General features: G+C 39.2%; 1 protein-coding gene across 2 annotated transcripts in view; it reads right to left on the minus strand.

Annotated features, from left to right (window-relative positions):
- Positions 1–14,757, minus strand: part of ZYG11B (zyg-11 family member B, cell cycle regulator) — a 94,065-nt gene extending 79,308 nt beyond the window's left edge. For both annotated transcript variants that reach the window (XR_007126616.1, XM_047725801.1), the window contains exon 1: positions 14,530–14,757. Coding sequence is in view for 1 of the 2 variants with exons in the window: in XM_047725801.1 (XP_047581757.1) it covers positions 14,530–14,532 (3 nt within the window). In the remaining variant the exon portion in view is untranslated. The remainder of the gene's footprint in view (positions 1–14,529) is intronic.
- Between the last annotated feature and the right edge of the window lie 4,453 nt (positions 14,758–19,210).

Below are 19,210 nucleotides of genomic sequence, written 5' to 3' on the forward strand. Positions count from 1 at the left end.
CAGTGGTCAAGTTCTATTTTTTAAGTTGGGATGCCAGGTTTTTAGCTATTTGCTTATTATGTTTCATGACTTACACAAATGTTTCATATGGCTTTCTGAACATATCAAATTACTAAAAATGGAAAAAGACTAAAATAAAAATTAGTGGAAATGAAGAAAAGCTGTTTCTGTGGTTTGTTTTTTTTTTTAAGATTTTATTTATTTATTTGAAGTGGGGCAGGGGAGCAAGCACAAGCAGTAGGGAGGGGCAAGCAGAGGGAGAAGCAGGCTCCCAGCTGAGCAAGGAGCCTGATGTGGGGCTTGATCCCAGAACCCTGGGATCATGACCAGAGCCCAAGGCAGCCACTTAACAGACTGCCTCTGTTTTTGCTTTTCAAATATTGTAAGATAACCAAGAAACTGTCATTTTATCAAAGATATTTTTCAATACATGTATTCAAACTAAAAGACATTTTTATTAGACTCAGTAACATTTTAATTTTGAATGAAAACATTTATGTATATACACACATATAAATATGTAACTTCTCATCACTGCTCTTATACCCTTTCCTTACACAGTCTTACATTCCCCAGAGGTTTAAATATCTGGTAATGATGGACTGGGTTGCAAAGGAGTCTTGGGAGAATTTTCAGAGGAAAAGCAGAGGAGCAGCTATGATATATAAGGGAAGCAGAGAAGAAATAAAATGAGATTTTTGAGAAGCATATCTGTGAACTCTGTTCTACTTTACAATGTTCCAAAATTTGCAAATAAAGACTTAAAGAGTTATTTTGAAATGACTTTTTGGCTCCAGGGGATTGTGTTCCATGGATTATGACATTGCTAGATACATAGACTAGATACATAGGACACAACCTAAACAGTTATACATAAGCAATTAAAGAATGTATCCTACTATTATGCATATAATTTATACACATATCTTCTCTTCTGCACCTGCCTTTAGATATCACAGAGCAGGGCCTTAGATATCACAGAGCAGGGCCTTGAAGGAACAAAACAGAAGAAAAGGATGACTAGAATGAAAGGAGATCAGAAAAGGTCTTGACATGACATTACCTAGGGGAGGCACAAAAGGATCCCAGATGTTGGGAAAAAAAATAGGAATTTTCATCAATATACATCTGTCTAGCATTTCAATTTATAAAGCTTTGTCAAAACAATCATGACGACTGTGAGTTATGGAGAATAGAAATTACTTCTGTTAGGAACCTGAGGTTTACCAAAGTAATGTTCACCAGTGGTAGCCATGCTCCCTTTATATATGCTGTTCCCTCTCTAGAATGCCCTTCTGCACCTTTCCATCTATCAAGTTCCTATTCATACTATAAGAGCCAGTATCTATGTCCACTTCTCCATAATGTCCCTCATATACCAAAACACAGGCAGATATAATCACACTACACTTTGTATATAGCTCTATTACAGTCACCTACTTTTGCTTACACGGCTGTCTCCCCCCTTAGATTGTGATTCAGGAAAAACAGTTCTCAAATTTTTTTTCCTGTGGCCCAATTAGTGGGGCAGAAAAACTTCACAGCCTACCCACTTTGGTTCCCAAATTCCAGATGGAAAGAGTGTTAACAATGAAGTATCATTATAAGGAAATTTTATAAATACCTGGTTTAACAATAAGAAAATGAATATTTCCTATTTGATTAACAATACATTGTCAAAGTCTAAATTTGGAAATTTTTATGTCAAAAATGTTATTAATGCAAATATACATCACCACACACACAATTAACCAAATAAAACACAACAAACGACACCAATAATGAAGTTAAATTAATGACAATTCATAATTAAGATTCAAAACTAGCAACCATACAAAAACTACCAACTCAAGAACACTGCTGACGCACTGATTACAAAGCTCTCTTCCAAGAAATTACAGGAATTCCAAAAAGCTACATTTGTGCATATGCAGTAGGAGCTTTGTAACACTTGCAAGTGTCAGACTTCTTCATAAAAGACTAGTCTTTCAGTAAACTCCTAATCCACCAACTTTAGCTTTCTGATTACTAAACTGCAGTAATACTTAGTAAGTAAGTAGTCCTCTAGTATGGGGCCTTTAGTATATAAAAATTAATGTCTGAGGAACTGCATCATTTACAAGCCCCTAGGAGTCAGGAAAGGATTTTTATAACAGTTCATCATCTATCAGAGGAGCTCAATGTCTCACATATTGAAACAACTAGGGTTAAGACCTGAGCCTTGGGGCGCCTGGGTGGCTCGGTGGGTTAAAGCCTCTGCCTTCGGCTCGGGTCATGTTCCCAGGGTCCTGGGATTGAGCCCCGCATCAGGCTCTCTGCTCAGCGAGGAGCCTGTTTCCTCCTCTCTCTCTCTCTGCCTGCATCTTTGCCTACCTGTGATCTCTGTCCGTCAAATAAATAAATAAAATCTTAAAAAAAAAAAAGAAAAAAAAGACCTGAGCCTTATCCATTTTTGTGTCCCCTCCTCTGGTACAGAGCAAATGATCAGTGTCTATTAAGTATGTGAATAAATGAACTACCTATAAGCAGATTCCCTGCTTTTGAAACACTGCTTTTTATAAGAACATGGTACAGCGAGGGGTATGGGATAATGGAGAGACGGCAAAAAAAAAAAAAAAAAAAAAACAGCTCTTCAAAACAGCTTTTTCCACTTGACTACTTCCTAATAGCAAGAAAACGTCTGAGATACTAGCTCTCTTTCCCTCTCTTCAGAAAAGACACTTACACTGGTATAAGCAGTACATCTTTTTGAACTGCTTTCCTTTCTTCAGAACCCAGTTCCACACCTTCCACACAACAGGATCCCTTCCTTCACAAAAAAGATCCCTCCTTATCTATCACGCATTAAAATCCTAGGTCCAGAATTCCTTCTAACTACAATGCCTCTGTAAAAGCCATTTCATTTTTGTGCCTCAGCTTCCTTATACATAAAATGATATTTGTAATAGTTTTCCTTTCACTTCATAAGGTTATTGTATCAAATAAAGGATATGAATATGCTCTGTTTACTCTAAGACACTGTTACAAGGGACATCCATAAAGTGTATTTTTCCTGGTAATTAACTGAAAGAGAAACCTCATTACAGAGATTCTGGAGGCCACAGGGTCTGTTTTTGAGGAATCTCATATGGACTCATTAGTTTGTTTTTTTGTTTGTTTTTTTTTTAAGATTTTTTAAATTTATTTGACAGAGAGAGATCACAAGTAGACAGAGAGGCAGGCAGAGAGAGAGAGGGAAGCAGGCTCCCCGCCGAGCAGAGAGCCCGATGCGGGACTCGATCCCAGGACCCTGAGATCATGACCTGAGCCAAAGGCAGCGGCTCAACCCACTGAGCCACCCAGGTGCCCCTCATTAGCTCTTTCTAAACCTTCTCGTGACTTTCTTTTAATCATCCTTACTCTTTTTTTTTTTTTTGCTTTCTTATATGCTCTTTCCTTAAAGTATTTAGTCATCTACACAACACTCAAGCTAGAGGCATTCTCAGTCACTACCCCATGACTTAGTTATCTATTTTATAGGTTGGATTGTTTTATAGTTTTAAAAGCTTCATCAGTTACTATATTGCCAGGGTCATGGTAAAGCAGCATTTCAATTATCTAAGCCAGTAGCCCATCCATTTCTACCAAGTAGGGAGGTGGGGGACGCCAGGAATTGTCTATATATCACAACTGTAGTCTACTATTGGAAGGGACTGGGGCTTCCACTGCTGCTGGTACGACCAAAAAAAGGAGATCAGGCATCTTTTACACTTGGAACTGAAGCCCCCAAAAATGCACCCAATAAATTACTTCTTGAATGAACTAGCAAATTACTAGATTATAACTTGTCTGAAAATTGATTTCATTTCTTCTATTGACACTACTTCAGGAAAAATCTGGTATAAAAATATTAAAATTGCCTTAATTCCTCAAGATAGACCTTGTGGGTTTCAGGATCACTGAATATTGAGGTCTTCTGGTTAATTATAAGGAAAAAATACACTTTATGGATGACGCTGGTAACAGTGTCTTACAATAAACAAAGCAACGTCACATCCTTTATTTCATTTGATAAAATAATCTTGTGAAAGGAGAAATATTACAAATTTCATTTTACAGATAAGGAACCTAAGTTACAAAAATGAAGTGCCTCTTCCAGAGGCACCGAGGTGAGTAGGAAGAATACTGGACCTAGATTTGAATTCTAGGTGGTGTTACACTACAAATTATCTAGCTTCTCTGACCCTCAGTTCTGTCCTTGGTAGAATGGGGACAATATTGGCACTTACCTCATGATGCTATTGTTAGGATGAAGTGAGAAAGTGTTTAAAACCTGTAGCACGATGCCTGATATTTATTCAGTAAATATTCCCTTCCTACTACCAATGATCTCACACTAGTAATATAAATTTAAGTTTCAGACACATAGGACAGCAAATTTATAACTGTAAATTCTCAGGAGAGACCTTTCCCATCCAGAGTCCGTATCAAAACAAATAAGCTTCTTTGTCTCCCTAAACCATCAGGCAGACATTTTTTAGTCTACCTTTTCAGAAAGGGTGTAGACATTTTAGGATCCTGGCTTTTTGTAGATGTCTCAGTTCTAACTCATGTGAATCAGGCTCAAAATCTCATTTCCTACCTGAAATGCTCCAGAACCTGACAAATTCTCCAAGAGAAGACAAATGGCTCTGATAGTGCTCCTCTTCTTCTTCTTCTTCTTTTTTTTTTGCTATAGCTGGATGATTTTTTTTTCTTAAGATTGGACCAGAAACCAGTGACTACAAAGATTACAAACTTGATCATTTTATGTTTGAAAACAGTTCATTGACATCTCTCTGGAGAACTGTGTAATATTGCTCTGAAAAGTGATGATTTGGGAGTCAGCCTGCCTAGTTTAAAGTGCCAGCTCTCCTACTTACAAAATGATATAATCTTAGGCAAAGTATCTATCTTCCTGCACCTCAGTTTTATGGTCTGTAAAATGCAGACAATGACAGTATTTACATCATAAGGTCATTATCAGAATTAAATACATTCTAAGCACAAGATACATAGAACACTGATATATTAACTGCTCAGTAAATACTGCCTATTATTATAGAATATAAACTGTATAGAACAAAACTGTATTTTGTTCACTGCTATATTCCCAGAGCCTAAAATAATGCCTTCTACACAGTGGGCACTAAATGTTTATTGCCTGAACAAATGACGAATCAGGCACAAATCTATTGTTAGGTGTATTTAAAATACTTTTGCCCCTAGATAAAAAGACTATGTGTCCACAGGGAAATATCAAGTCATAAGTCTAACCCTGAAATTAAAGCATGGGAATGAAAGGCAGACAAGTGTCATGAGTTCGCAGGTATAAGAAACTTCAGATATTGGACAATCTTTGACCACTCATCTTAGTAGTACTCCATGGGAAATCTCTTCTTAGTTTATTAGTTTTGGATTTGGGGGGTTTTTTGGTGTTTTGTTTTGTTTTTTGTATTTTCTATTACTGATTCAACCAAGTCAGACTTCTAGCAATAAACATCTAAGATAACCTTAGATATGATCTAAATCCTTCATCTTCTCCTTCCCCAAATACAATCATTTTACAAATGAGGAAGAAGGTAAAGAAGGTAATACCAAGCGCACAGATAAATTGTGTTCAAGGGTACAGATATCTCAAACCATTTGAAATGGACTATGGGGATTTATTTTTCTTTTTTAAAAATCAACTATTCCTGGGGCGCCTGGGTGGCTCAGTGGGTTAAAGCCTCTGCCTTCGGCTCAGTTCGTGATCCCAGGATCCTGGGATGGAGCCCCGCATTGGGCTCTCTGCTCAGTGGGGAGCCTGCTTCCTCCCCTCTCTCTCTGTCTGCCTCTCTGCCTACTTGTGATCTCTGTCTGTCAAGTAAATAAATAAAATCTTTAAAAAAAAAAAATCAACTATTCCTTAAAAAATCCCTAGCTGCCAGACAAAAACATAGATAAGGTGAGCTTGCATGTATCACTTCAAGGCCTAGTCAGTGTGGCCAACAGCTATATGCTAAAGGGCAAGAAGTTAGAGTTCTATCTAAAAAAAGATAAAGGCCTAGAAAGGTAAATAAATCCCCTTCCTTTCCACTTTAACTCGTGTAATAAAAAATCTAAGAAACAAAACAAAAATTCAGGTCAGTAATCACTAAGCATATGAGCAGATATAGGATTCATGAACTCAAGGAGATACTTCAGCATTATTTTTCTCTTAACTACTAGCATGAGTTTTGAAATACAATATGGTAAACAGAGAAGCCAGGTTAATAATGGAAAGAACACTGGGCTTGCAGTCAGTGCTGGCTCTGCTACTATCACACACTAACTGTGTGATCTTAGGAAAATAAATTAACTTCTCAGTTTTCTTATTTGTAAAACTGATGCTAAACTTCTATCTTGACTACTTCACAAAATGGTGATGAAAAATAAATGGGATGTGTACACGAAAATGACTTTAAAATATTAAAGTACTATGCAAATATTAACAAAACCAAAATTTTTTGGTATGAAAAGTTGGGTAATATATTCATGGAGGTAAGAGCTCAAATGTCCTGATCCCACAGTACTAGAGCTAATAGAATGTGTCTACTATAATAATTTAGTTTTAACTTGCTAGAATCTTAAGAGGTAAAAGGGATCATAGAGAAGACTTAATACAACTTTTTCATTTTAGAGATGCTTAAATGGAGGCCATTGAGAGGTGAATTGATTGGCCAAAAGGTTACAAGTTCTATGAAAAGAAAAAAACCTGATATTATATAAACAAGAACATTCAAACTTCAAAAATGTCCTTAGAAAAGGAGAATATGACATTGCATAGGCATTAAAATGCTGGAGAGCTAAGAAAAATGTTCGTACAAGGGAGAACTATATAGGAAAAAAGAAAAAAACAGAAGATCTTTATACAGAGCCAACAAAATGTTTAAATAATTAACCATCCCTCTAGATTTACGAATAAATTATTCTTTACTACCTGTGTTTAAATATTCTATTCTCTGGAAGGACATCTGCACAAATTATAGACGAATAATTTGAAAGTGTTTATACAAAGACATTGCTTAGCAATTCATCCGGAAATCATTTGGCTTCCTCCCCCAACTGTTCCTGCTGAACTTTTCTAGACAGAAACATACATATATCCCAGGTCAAAAGTATCACTTGGGCTAGTAAGAGAAAAATTATCTGATCCAACATTTCTTGCCCACCAAACCTCCTTTTCCCCTCAGGGGACCTGCAGAGAGTATTCATCTTTCTTTCCATCTTTCATGACTCACATCTCAGTCAACATTATCTGATCAGATTCTCTACAAAGTGCACACACTCTTTTACTGAACAAATATTTACCTACTTACTATGTCTTAGGCATTATGCTAAGTGTTTAAAAAATAGTTGGAAAAACTGTCCTTGTTCTCAATCTGGAGAGCCATCCATCTTCCTTAACCAACAATACCAAGTACAGGAGAGGCATATAGAAAGGAGTAATCCAAGGCTGCCTGGAGGTTAACTGAAGGCTCTGCAAAGGAGATAGGCCTTAACGGGACACTGAAGGTTTAATAGTCAAAAAGTCAAGAAGGGAGACAGCATTCTAGATAGAAGGAACAGTAGAAGCAAAACTTAGAGGCACAAAAAACTAATAATGTGTGCTCAGTATTACTGAACATAAAATGCAAAGACTTTTCACATAAACTGATTAGATTATTAGATTAAAAGACTAGATAAGGGTCCTAGTATACTATGCAAAACACCTTCATTTAGCAACTATTTGCTGAGCCCCTACTATGTGCTAGACACTGCCAAGCACACAGGATACAGACCTTTGTAGATCCATTGCTGTCTACATATATGGCTGCCACCTGAGTTGTGCAGTACAACCCATGTGGCCCTAGCAACCCTGTAAGACCACTATAAACTAACTGGACCCAAACTGCAGGCTCCTTAAGTATGGTAGATTCCACAAATTCACACACACGCCAAGTATGCTCTGTATACAGTAAAATTTTGAAACATACACTATTTTCAATGCCGTTAAAATTAAGAGTGCAGTATCATTTTAAAAGTTAAAAACAAAACTACTCTGTGATCCAGCTAACACACTACTGGGTATTTATCCAAAGAACACAAAAACACTAATTCAAAGGGATACATGCACCCCCTACATTTACAGCATCATTATTTACAATAGTCAAGACATGGCAGCAGCCCAAGTGTCCATCAATTGATGAACGGATAAAGAAGATGATATAGATACATGTGTGCGTGCATACACACGTGCACACATATGTACACACACACACGCACACACACACACACACACACACTGGAATACTATTCAGCCATAAAAAAGAATGAAATCTTGCCATTTACAATGATGTGGATGGAAGTACAGAATATAATGCTAAATAAAATAAGCTGGACAGAGAAAGAGGAGTATCAAATTTCACTCGTGGAATTTAAGAAACAAAACAAAAAAGCAAAGGAAAAAAACAGAGAGAGTCAAAGCAAGAAACAGACTTTTAATTACAGAGAACATTCTGATGGCTACCAAAGGGGATGGGGTAGGAGTTAAACAGGTGATGTATCACACTTGGCGTGATGAGTGTCAGGTGATACACGGGAACTGCTGCATCACTCCATTGTACACCTAAAACTAGCCTAACACTGTATGTTAACTAACTGGAATTAAAATAAAAAGTTAAAAACAAAACAAAAAATAAAATAAAGAAATGTGGAGATATGGGGCGCCTGGGTGGCTCAGTGGGTTAAGCCTCTGCCTTTGGCTCAGGTCATGATCTCAGGGTCCTCGGATCGAGCCCTGCATTGGGCTCTCTGCTCAGCAGGGAGCCTGCTTCTCCCCCCCCCCTTTTCTCTGCCTACTTGTGAGCTCTGTCTGTCAAATAAATAAAATATTTTAAAAAAAGAAGAAATGCGGTGATAATTACATCCAATTTGTCTTTTCATTTATTGGAAATGAACTACATATACTTCCAATATTTTATTTGTGGACATAGGTTTGCAAGTAGCAGCATGAAACCATTCCTTTTGTCATTTAGAAATAAAAAAGAACAATTATAAAAACCTTCTGATTTTTTAAGTACAAAAATGCAAGAGTTCCAAATTTAAGGTTAAAAAGTCAGTTCTTATCTATTTTGATGCCATAAACATAATTTCAATCTACATTGTAATATATACTCATTTGAAAATATGACAAATAATGCTTTCTCTTACATTAATGTGTCATTTGTTAAGCAGGAAAAGGCTGAAACTTCTTTTAATATATTTTGTTCAATATATTATTAGTGAACTATGTAAGTAATTTAAAAATTAAGTACATTTTACTTAAAATTATTCCTTATACCACACAAAATCTATTTAAAAAAAAAAACAAGTAAGTTGGGAAGCGCTGACTCTTTTTACAGGACCTAATATATGACCTTTGGGAGACCTATTATTTGGAAATAAAGGACTTTGGTAGAGTAAATTTACTTTAATATTTTCATAAATCCCTAACAGCAACATATATGAGAACTAAAGCCCAGTGAGCAAAATTGCAAAGCTGTTAGTGACTGTGCTTCTACAACTCCATAGTAATGCCTCTAGGGAAAATATACTTCGCCAAAAAGTAGTGTACTCTGGCACCACTCTAACTTTGTATTTTATTTCCTTTTATTCTCCTTCCTCTAGTTTAAATCACCACCACCATAATAAGCCTAAGGTGAACGTTCACACACTTATTTTCAGCTAGAGTACTGCAATAGTTCTTCGCACACCAAAACAGGTTTCATACTGATTTAGAGTGATAACCTTCAAAATCTCTTAATTATGATATTCCTTCACACAAGAAAGTCTTTCCAATGAGGCCAAACTCATAAGCCTATAACTCAAGGTCCTCCATGATCTGACCCTAGGCTCACCTAGTCTCATCTTTTCCTGTACCCTCTATCCTAGAGCCACCCACTTCCTAGAACACATCATGCCTGCTTTGGTCCCAGTTTTTATGCTCAACTGGTCCCTTTGCCTAGAATGGTCTTCCTTCCCAAACTCTTAACCAATAAAACTCCACTTGCTAAAACCTCCAATTCAGATGTCCCTTTTTCAACAATGCCTCCCTGACTTTCTGATCATCCCCAAAGTCATTTATTCATTTAACAAATATTTATTGAGCATTTATAATGCACCAGGTACTATGTAAGTGTTAAAGATAAAATGGTGAACCAAATAAACATGGTCTCTACTTCACAGAGCTAGTATTTTCTCTCATTGGGTTGCTATGAGCATTAAATGAGGTAAAATATATAAAGCACTTAAAACAGCACTGAAAATACACAACCATGTTCAATAAATATTAGACTAACCATACTATCTAAAATAGTTGCCACAGGGCACCTGGGTGGCTCAGTGGGTTAAGCCGCTGCCTTCGGCTCAGGTCATGATCTCAGGGTCCTGGGATCGAGTCCCGCATCGGGCTCTCTGCTCAGCAGGGAGCCTGCTTCCCTTCCTCTCTCTCTGCCTGCCTCTCTACCTACTTGTGATCTCTGTCTGTCAAATAAATAAATAAAATCTTAAAAAATAAAATAAAATAAAATAGTTGCCACACACACATATACCTTTGATCCTTAAACAGTACAGGTCTGAAATGTGTGGGTCCACTTATACACAGATTTTTTACAGTATAGTACTGTAAATGTATTTTCTCGTCCTTATGTTTTTTTAGTAACATTTTTTTCTCTATCTTATAAGAATACAGTTTAGAATACATACAACATACAAAGTATGCATTAATTGACTATTTATGTTATTGGAAAGGCTTCCAGTCGACAGTAGGCTATCAGTAGTTAAGTTTTTGAGGAGGTAGAAGTTATACTGGGACAGGGGTTGATGCTCCTAACCCTGGCAATGTTCAAGGGTTAACTATACAATGTCACTTTATATTTTACCCTGATTTCTTTCTTTTTAGCACATGTGGCTGCTTCTCGTTATAATTGCAATTTATATATATTCTATGAAAGAGGGATACATAATAGGGTGTAACTTAGGGGTTTTTTTGAGGGGTAAGCAAGGCAGATGAGGTTTCCCTGAATTCCTTGAGAACTCCAGGATACATAGAGTTAAGCAGGCTAAAGAGAGGTACCACCACAGATCATTCACTGTGTCATTCTATCTGGTTTTCCACAATCCGACTCCTAGAATTTAATCTTTCAGTTTTCTTCCTAAAAGTAAAATCCTAAGAAGCCAGCCATGACTATCCCATACCATGATCCCACAACTTTTCCTTTGTTAGCATGCTTTGCATTTTTTTAAATTATTTTTTAAGATTTTATTTATTTTTATTTGACAGAGAGGGACACAGTGAGAGAGGGAACACAAGCAGGGGAAGGGAGAAGCAGGCTTCCTGCTGAGCAGGGAGCCCAACGTGGAGCTTGATCCCAGGACCTGGGGATCATAACCTTAGCTAAAGGCTAAACAACTGAACCATGCACAGGCCCCCATAACGCTTTGCATTTAAATTACTCTTTTTGGGGCGCCTGGGTGGCTCAATGGGTTAAAGCCTCTGCCTTCGGCTCAGGTCATGATCCCAGGGTCCTGGGATCGAGCCCCGTGTCGGGCTCTCTGCTCAGCGGGGAAGCCTGCTTTCCCCTCTCTCCCTCTATCTGCCTCTCTGCCAGCTTATGATCTCTCTGTCAAATAAATAAATAAAATCTTTAAAAAAATAAAATTAAATAGGGGCGCCTGGGTGGCTCAGTGGGTTAAGCTGCTGCCTTCGGCTCAGGTCATGATCCCAGGTCCTGGGTTCGAGCCCCACATTGGGCTTTCTGCTCAGCGGGGAGCCTGCTTCCTCCTCTCTCTCTGCCTGCCTCTCTGCCTACTTGTGATTTCTCTCTGTCAAATAAATAAATAAAATCTTTAAAAAAAAATAAATATTATAAAAAAATAAAAAATAAAAAATAAAATTAAATAAAATAAAATTACTCTTTTTGCTTAATGTTTAGATTGTCCACACACACAATATACAAAAAGGCAGGGATCATATCTATTATTATTTGTAATATCCCCAGTGCCAAGAGTCAGTGGCACTCCAAAAAAAAAAAGTAAGAACTACATCTTAAAGCTGTGGTTCTCATTGTGTTCGTCACAGAACAGGAACATCAAAATGACATGAGTACTTGTTAGAAATGCAAACTATGAGGCCTTACTCCAACCTAATCAAACTCAGGAAGTGGTGGCACAAACCTCCAGCTGATTTTGACTTATGGTAAAGTCTGAGAATCCTTGTTTTAGACATCTTAAGTATTCAAAACACAACATAACGATGAAAATTTTGAAAACTAAACTACAAAGCTTTATAATAATGTTTAACTCTATTTACTGAGTGCCTACTACATATATTGCAGACGGAAGTAGAAAACAGTAGCCTCTAGGTAATTCTCAGCTCATAATAAGCTAATACTTTGCATTCTCTTCACTTCTCCCAGACATACACTCTTACTCTGCAGGTATATGTTTTAACAAGTGAAGAAAATCAAGTTAGCTGCAAGCAAAGTCGAAATTATAGTCATACGTAATATATCTTTCTAGTCACATTTCCTACTATACATTCTCATTTCCTCATCTCTCCATGCTAAATAAAGGTAATCTGTTACCTACAATACATCTCAATTACTTTCTACTCATATTCACAACAAAGCAGTCTTTGCCTTTCCAAAATGATCTATATAAATCATATTCATCTTTCTGGACCAGCTCAAATGACACCTTTGGATCCTAAATACCCGGCAAGAGTTTAAGTTTTCTCCCTCTCTACTCATACATTTATTCTCAGTGGGATAGCCAATGCTTCCAAAAACCTAGAAATTTGGTGTCTTAGGCAGAACAGCTTACTTTATTCTAAAGAAATCATCACATCTTACTAAATTTACTTTTTGTACCAAAAATAAAATTCTCCAACTCACTCTTTCCATGTAGTTCCCTAATTGTCTCAAATTTCAGTTTAAGATCATAGGAGAACACAAAATGAATCACTCAAGCATGTACATGGCCTGGGCACTGGGAATAACAGGAGTAAGTCGGCACAACTGCCACCTAGAAAAACCCCCACAGTTCAGGAGGAGAAGCAGGTTACCCCACAAAGGCAGTGTGATAGACTGTGTATGTGAAGGGCTGTTGTGGAGGCAGACACAGAAGAACCACTTAACAATGCAGTCAGACAAAGTTCACAGATGAAAAGATTTTACAACAAACCACTTTCCTAAAAAAATGAATGGGGTAAAAACAAAAACTGACTAACCTCCTAGAACATGATTACCAGGACTTAGTTTTAACCAGAATATCTTTCTCCTCCCAGAGACCAAAATTTAGATTGCTGATATGATCAGCAATGCGTTTATTAAATATACTGCAAACCATGTGTAACCCCACTCTTGGAAAAACCAACTGAAGCCTCAACTTCTTTTGAAACAGGAAGGAGAAAATTTGCAAATATAAGGATCTCTCAACTAAAGGCGGGGAGAGCAAAACAAATGATGGTATTAGAAGGTATTAAAAAAGACTGGAACAATCGGACCGCCAACCTGATTTTCAGTCTTCAGATGCCCTGGTCTCTGCCTCCAAACAAAAACAAACCTTTTGTTCTGAGTAATGGTTAAGCCTGCAAGTACATTTTTTTTTTTTTAATTTCCCAAGCTGTATGTACCTCCCCATTAAAAGGCGCTCAAAATAAAAATACGTTTCAAAACACGTTTAATTATTTGTCAAAGGCTAGATATCTCAAAAGGTCATAGGACGGATGCTGGCCGTTACCCCATGCTTCAATCCAAAACACACTATCACCCAGGTTTTGCAATAACACTAGGCAATAGAGTCCAGGCTCTCACCAATACTTCCCATCTCCCTTCCCGTCTACAAAAAATAAAAAGAAGAAAGCTTACAAATCCGTATCTGCCCGCCCCACTGCTCCTGGGAAGCAATCGCCCTCAAATTGTTCCTGCATAGACCCCTGAAGCCTTAGAAGGAAATGGGGACAGCTGTGAGAGCGGGGGAGAAAGGACATCCGATTAAGGGGAAGAGGAAATGTGGCTCGTAGAGGACGAAGGGGAGAAAGGATACGGAGAGGAGGGGGCAGTGGAGATAAAATAATGAAAGGGTTTAAGAAGCGAGAGCAAAGAGCAGGACGAAAATTAGGAAGAAGAGTGGTACAGAGATCCCAAATGAGATAAAGCAGCAAAATGGCAGAGGAAGAAAAGGAAGGTCGGGTTAAAGGACGAGGAGGGGGCGGCAAAGGGGAACGCGAAAGAAGCTGTCACTGGGGGTGATTTAAAAAAAGGGTGTCACCGAGGAGAGAGCTGGGGGGATGTCACCCCAGCAGGTGGACGGGGAACAGGGGAAAGGAGAAGCGGGGCGCCGAGCGGGACAGTAACAAGGAGATGAGGTAAAGGCAGAGGGCAGAGGGGGCACCAGAGCTAGGGAGGGGCAGGCCGCGGGGGCTAAGGCGGCGTGCGGCTGCGGCTCGGGCAGGCCTTGTTCCCTCACCATGGCTGCGCCGGCCTGGTCCTCGGACGTGCAGCCTCTGTCCTGGGTTCGGCGGCGGGCCGGGCCTGAGCCCGCCCCCAGGCTAAGCCGGCGCGGGGGCTCCAGGAGGCTCCGGGAAGCGGCGGCTCCGGGCTTGGCCCAGGCCTCGGCCTCCTTCTCTCAGAAGCTGGACGTGCAGCCGCCGCAGCCGCAGCCGCAGCCCGACCCGGAGCGCAGACTCCACCCCGTGAGACCCGCCCCCCGGCGAACGCGTTTGGTCCCGCCCTCTCCTCACTGCGCAGACTCCAGGAGTAGCCTCCCGGCGCCTGGCCTTTAAAGGAGACACCCCCTCAAATCGTAGCTCCCCTCTAAAAATAAGAGCTTTAGGTATTACGTCATAGCAGGAGATTGGAGCCTTTACTCCTTTCGGTAATCTATAGACACTTGCTTTTCCTGTCCATTGTCATTCGTTACCATTGTCATAATTCTTGGTGACTTCCGTTCTCTTAGATAATTCTCTCAATGCCTTCATATCTCAGGTTCCTCTCCACTAGGAATCACCCTTGCCTCAGCTTCTCATTTCCATGCTCTTTCTTTAGATCTCATTACCAATAATTGTAACCCCTGTATAATCTCAATTTTAATCATCCCACTCTCCCATCACCACCCACTTCATTTCTAGCTCTCTTCCTCTAATAGCCAAATCCAAAACTTCACCTTCTGCAAGACTCAAAATCCACTGTTCCTACTAGCTTTTCACTATTCCTTACATGGCCATTATATCCTCACTTCGCCCTTGAACGTCCCTGAGTTTACATTGTCATCCATCATGAAAATCATTACTAGCTATTAGCCTTCATTTCTCCAATCCTGCTCTCCTTTCCTTGTGCTCACCTGATGAAACTCTAATCCTAAAACCTGCAGCAAAACCGAGGAGAGTGGAGAAAAATCCAGAATCATACTGACTTGGCTCTCTTTAAATCTGATAACCTACTATCCTCAAATAGGCCCCTAATGCTTATCTACATTTCTCCAGTTCCACACACTGTCCCATCGTACTAGATGACTATTTCATATCTCTTTTCAAACCTTCCTCCCTCATCCTCACTTAACTGATGATTTTGCTACTAATTCACTGAGAAAATGAAGCCAAAAAAGAGAGAAAGAGAGAGAGATTGAGAGAGAACATCCACAGCCACCATGATTTCCAGCCTATCTCTAACTGCTCTTCCTATAATTCTGCTGCAATATTCTGCCTTTCTTTCCTTAGTAGGCATGAACACTTGACTTTTAACTGAGGTCAAACTCTTCTTAGCACTTCTCAAACTACCTGTGCTAAAAGACTTTTTTCCCTCTGATCTCAAACCCAATTTTTGTAAAATGCAATAAAAACTAATCACTAAAACAAATTAAATTTTAAAACAGATGTACCAAATGCAAGCCCAGATCATTTTTTTACCATCTTCACCATTTTTAAAAGTACAGTTCAAGGGCATTAATCACATTGTTGTGCTGCCACCAACCACCAACCAGCTCCTGCACTATTTTCATTTTGCAAAACTGAAACTCTGTACCCATTAAACAATCACCTTATTCTTTCCTCCTCCAGCCCTGACAGCCATCACTCTACTTCCCATATCTATGAATTTGACAACTCTATGCCAGACTTTTTGTTATTAAATTCCACAGATAGGGGTGCCTGGGTGGCTCAGTCATTAAGCGTCTGGGATTGAGCCCAAGGTCACTCCCTGTTTCACAGGAAGGCTGCTTCTCTCTTTCCCACTTCCCCTGCTTGTGTTTCCTCTCTCACAGTCTCTCTCTTTATCAAATAAATAAATAAAATATTTAAAATAAATAAATAAATTCCACAGACAAAATTTTTCTGTTAAATTGCTATGAAAGCTTCTAGGGCCACCTGGGTGGCTCATTCGGTTAAGTGTCCGACTCTTGGTTTTGGCTCAGGTAGTGATCTCAGGGTTATGAGATCAAGCTCCACGATGGACTCCATGGTCAGCAAGGAGTTTGCTTGAGATTCTCTCTCTCCCTCATCTCCTGCCTCTCCCCCCACTCACACTCTCTATTTTTCTCTAAAATAAATAAATAAAACCTTTTTTTTTAAAGCTTCTAAATATTTACTCTCAACTTCTACCATAAATTGGTAAGAAGCTTTTCAGAGACCATCCGTAGACCACAAATCACACTTTCAGTAGCACAGTGTTAAGTCCCACATGGTTTCATATCCTCAAAGACATCTATCCAGCAATTCTTCCTATCTTCTACATCATCATTCTGTTTTTCTCTCCCAATGACATACCAACATAGACTTATTTCTTTCATCTCAGAAAAAAACAAAAAATGGAAATACCTCTCTTGACTCAGCTCGACTCTGCAGCTCTCAGCCTGTCTCTCCAGCCTGCTTCATTTCTCTGCCCTTCTTTACAACAAAACATCTCATAAAGGTGGCCTGTACTGTGCTCTTTGATGTCTTGACTTCCTTTCCCCCGTAGTTTGTGGACCCATCCTCTTACTACTCTACCAAAATGCTCTTATCAAGGCCACCAGTGACATAATTTAAAAACATCAGTTTTCACTCTTACTTGACCTACTACCATGAGCACTAGACACAGCTGATCATTTCTTCCTCTTTGGCTATCATGGCATTCCACTCCCCTGGATCTTCTTCTGTCTCATTGGCTGCTCTGGCTTCTCCACATTTCTCTAACCTCTAAACACTTCCACAGCCAGTGGGGCCCCTGGGTGGCTCAGTCACTTGGGCATCTGCCTTTGGCTCAAGACATGATCCCAGGGTCCTGGGACTGAGTCCCACATGGGGCTCCCTGCTCAGCGGGGAGCCTGCTTCTCCTCTGCCCCGCTGCTCCCCCTGCCTATTCATACTCTCTCTCTCTGTGTCTGTGTCTCTGGCAATAAATAAATAAAATCTTTTTTAAAAAACAGTATTTTTGGTGTTAGAATAACTGCATAGCCATCTAGAAAAAATTAACTTGGATCTACACCTCACACTATTTACCAAGATAAATTTCAGATATATCAAAGATTTAAATGTAAAAAAATGAAACTAAAAAATACCTGATGGAACCAGGGGGAAATTTTCAAAAACTCAAAATGAGGAAGGACTTTTAAAATACATATTTTTAAAAAAGTGGTTGCTATAAGAGATTGACAAAATTAATTATGTAGAAATAAAAAATGGTTATAGGCAAAACCACCTTAAAAAGAGTAAAATGACAAATGACTATAAGCATGCTTGCATTTCATTTCATAGGAAATTGATAATTTTCATATTTATATACAGCATGAAATCATGAAGAACAAAAATACCAGGGGAGATGGGTAGGGGACGGGCTAGATGGGTGACGGGTAAGAAAGAGGGTACTCGGGGCACCTGGGTGGCTCAGTTGGTTAGGCGTCTGCATTCGACCTGGGATCATGGTCTCAGGGTCCTGGGATCCAGCCCCACTTTGGGCTTCCTGCTCAGCAAGGAGCCTGCTTCTCCCTCTATCTGCCTGCCACTCTGCTTACTTGTGCTCTCTCTCCCCCGTCGAATAAATAAATTAAATCTTAAAAAAAAAAAAAAAAAGATGGGGCGCCTGGGTGGCTCAGTGGGTTAAGCCGCTGCCTTCGGCTCAGGTCATGATCTCAGGGTCCTGTGATCGAGCCCTGTGTTGGGCTCTCTGCTTGGCAGGGAGCCTGCTTCCCCCCCGCCCCCCGCCTACTTGTGATCTCTGTCTGTCAAATAAATAAATAAATAAAATCTTTAAAAAAAAAAAAAAAAGATAGGGTGCCTGGGTGGCTCAGTTGGTTAAGCATCTCCCTTCCACTCAGGTCCAGAGTCCCTGGGACTGAGCCGCATGCCAGACTCTCCGCTCACTGGGGAGTCTGCTTGTGCCTCTGCACCTCCCCCCTGCTCATGCTCTTTCCCTCTCTCACTCACTCTCTCTCTCAAATAAATAAGTAAAACCTTTAAAAGAAAATAAAAATAAAAATAAAAATAAAAAAGTTAAGGGCGCCTGGGTGGCTCAGTGGGTTAAGCCGCTGCCTTCGGCTCAGGTCATGATCTCAGGGTCCTGGGATCGAGTCCCGCATCGGGCTCTCTGCTCAGCAGGGAGCCTGCTTCCCTCTCTCTCTCTCTCTGCCTGCCTCTCCATCTACTTGTGATCTCTCTGTCAAATAAATAAATAAAATCTTTAAAAAATAATAAAAATAAAAATAAAAAAATAAAAAAGTTAAAAAATAAAAAAAAATAAAGAGGTCACTTGTGATGACATTGGACGTTGTATGTAAATGATAAACCCCTGAACTTTATTCCAGAAACCAATATTGCACTAAATGTTATATAACAAAATTAAAAAAAGAACCCAAGGGGAAAAATATGGAAAAAACATAAATTGATAGTTCATAGAAAAAGAGATAGAATGGCTCTTAAATGCTTACTCTTACTTGTAATAAGAGAAATGCGAATTAGAAGTTGTTTGAAGTGATATTTTTCATCTATCAGATTGGTCAATATCTACAACACTGATAAGATGCTCTGGTGGCAGGAGTGGTTTGACATGAACTCTTCTATTTTGTTTGTGGGCGTATAAACTGGAATAGCTATGGAAGACAATTTGAGGGTGGTATTTATCAAATTTTTTTTTTTTTTCAAAGATTTGCTTACTTGAGAGAGAAAGAGCAAGAGAGC

The sequence above is a fragment of the Lutra lutra genome, chromosome 4, assembly GCF_902655055.1.
Source record: "Lutra lutra chromosome 4, mLutLut1.2, whole genome shotgun sequence".
In the NCBI taxonomy this organism is placed as follows: domain Eukaryota; kingdom Metazoa; phylum Chordata; class Mammalia; order Carnivora; family Mustelidae; genus Lutra; species Lutra lutra.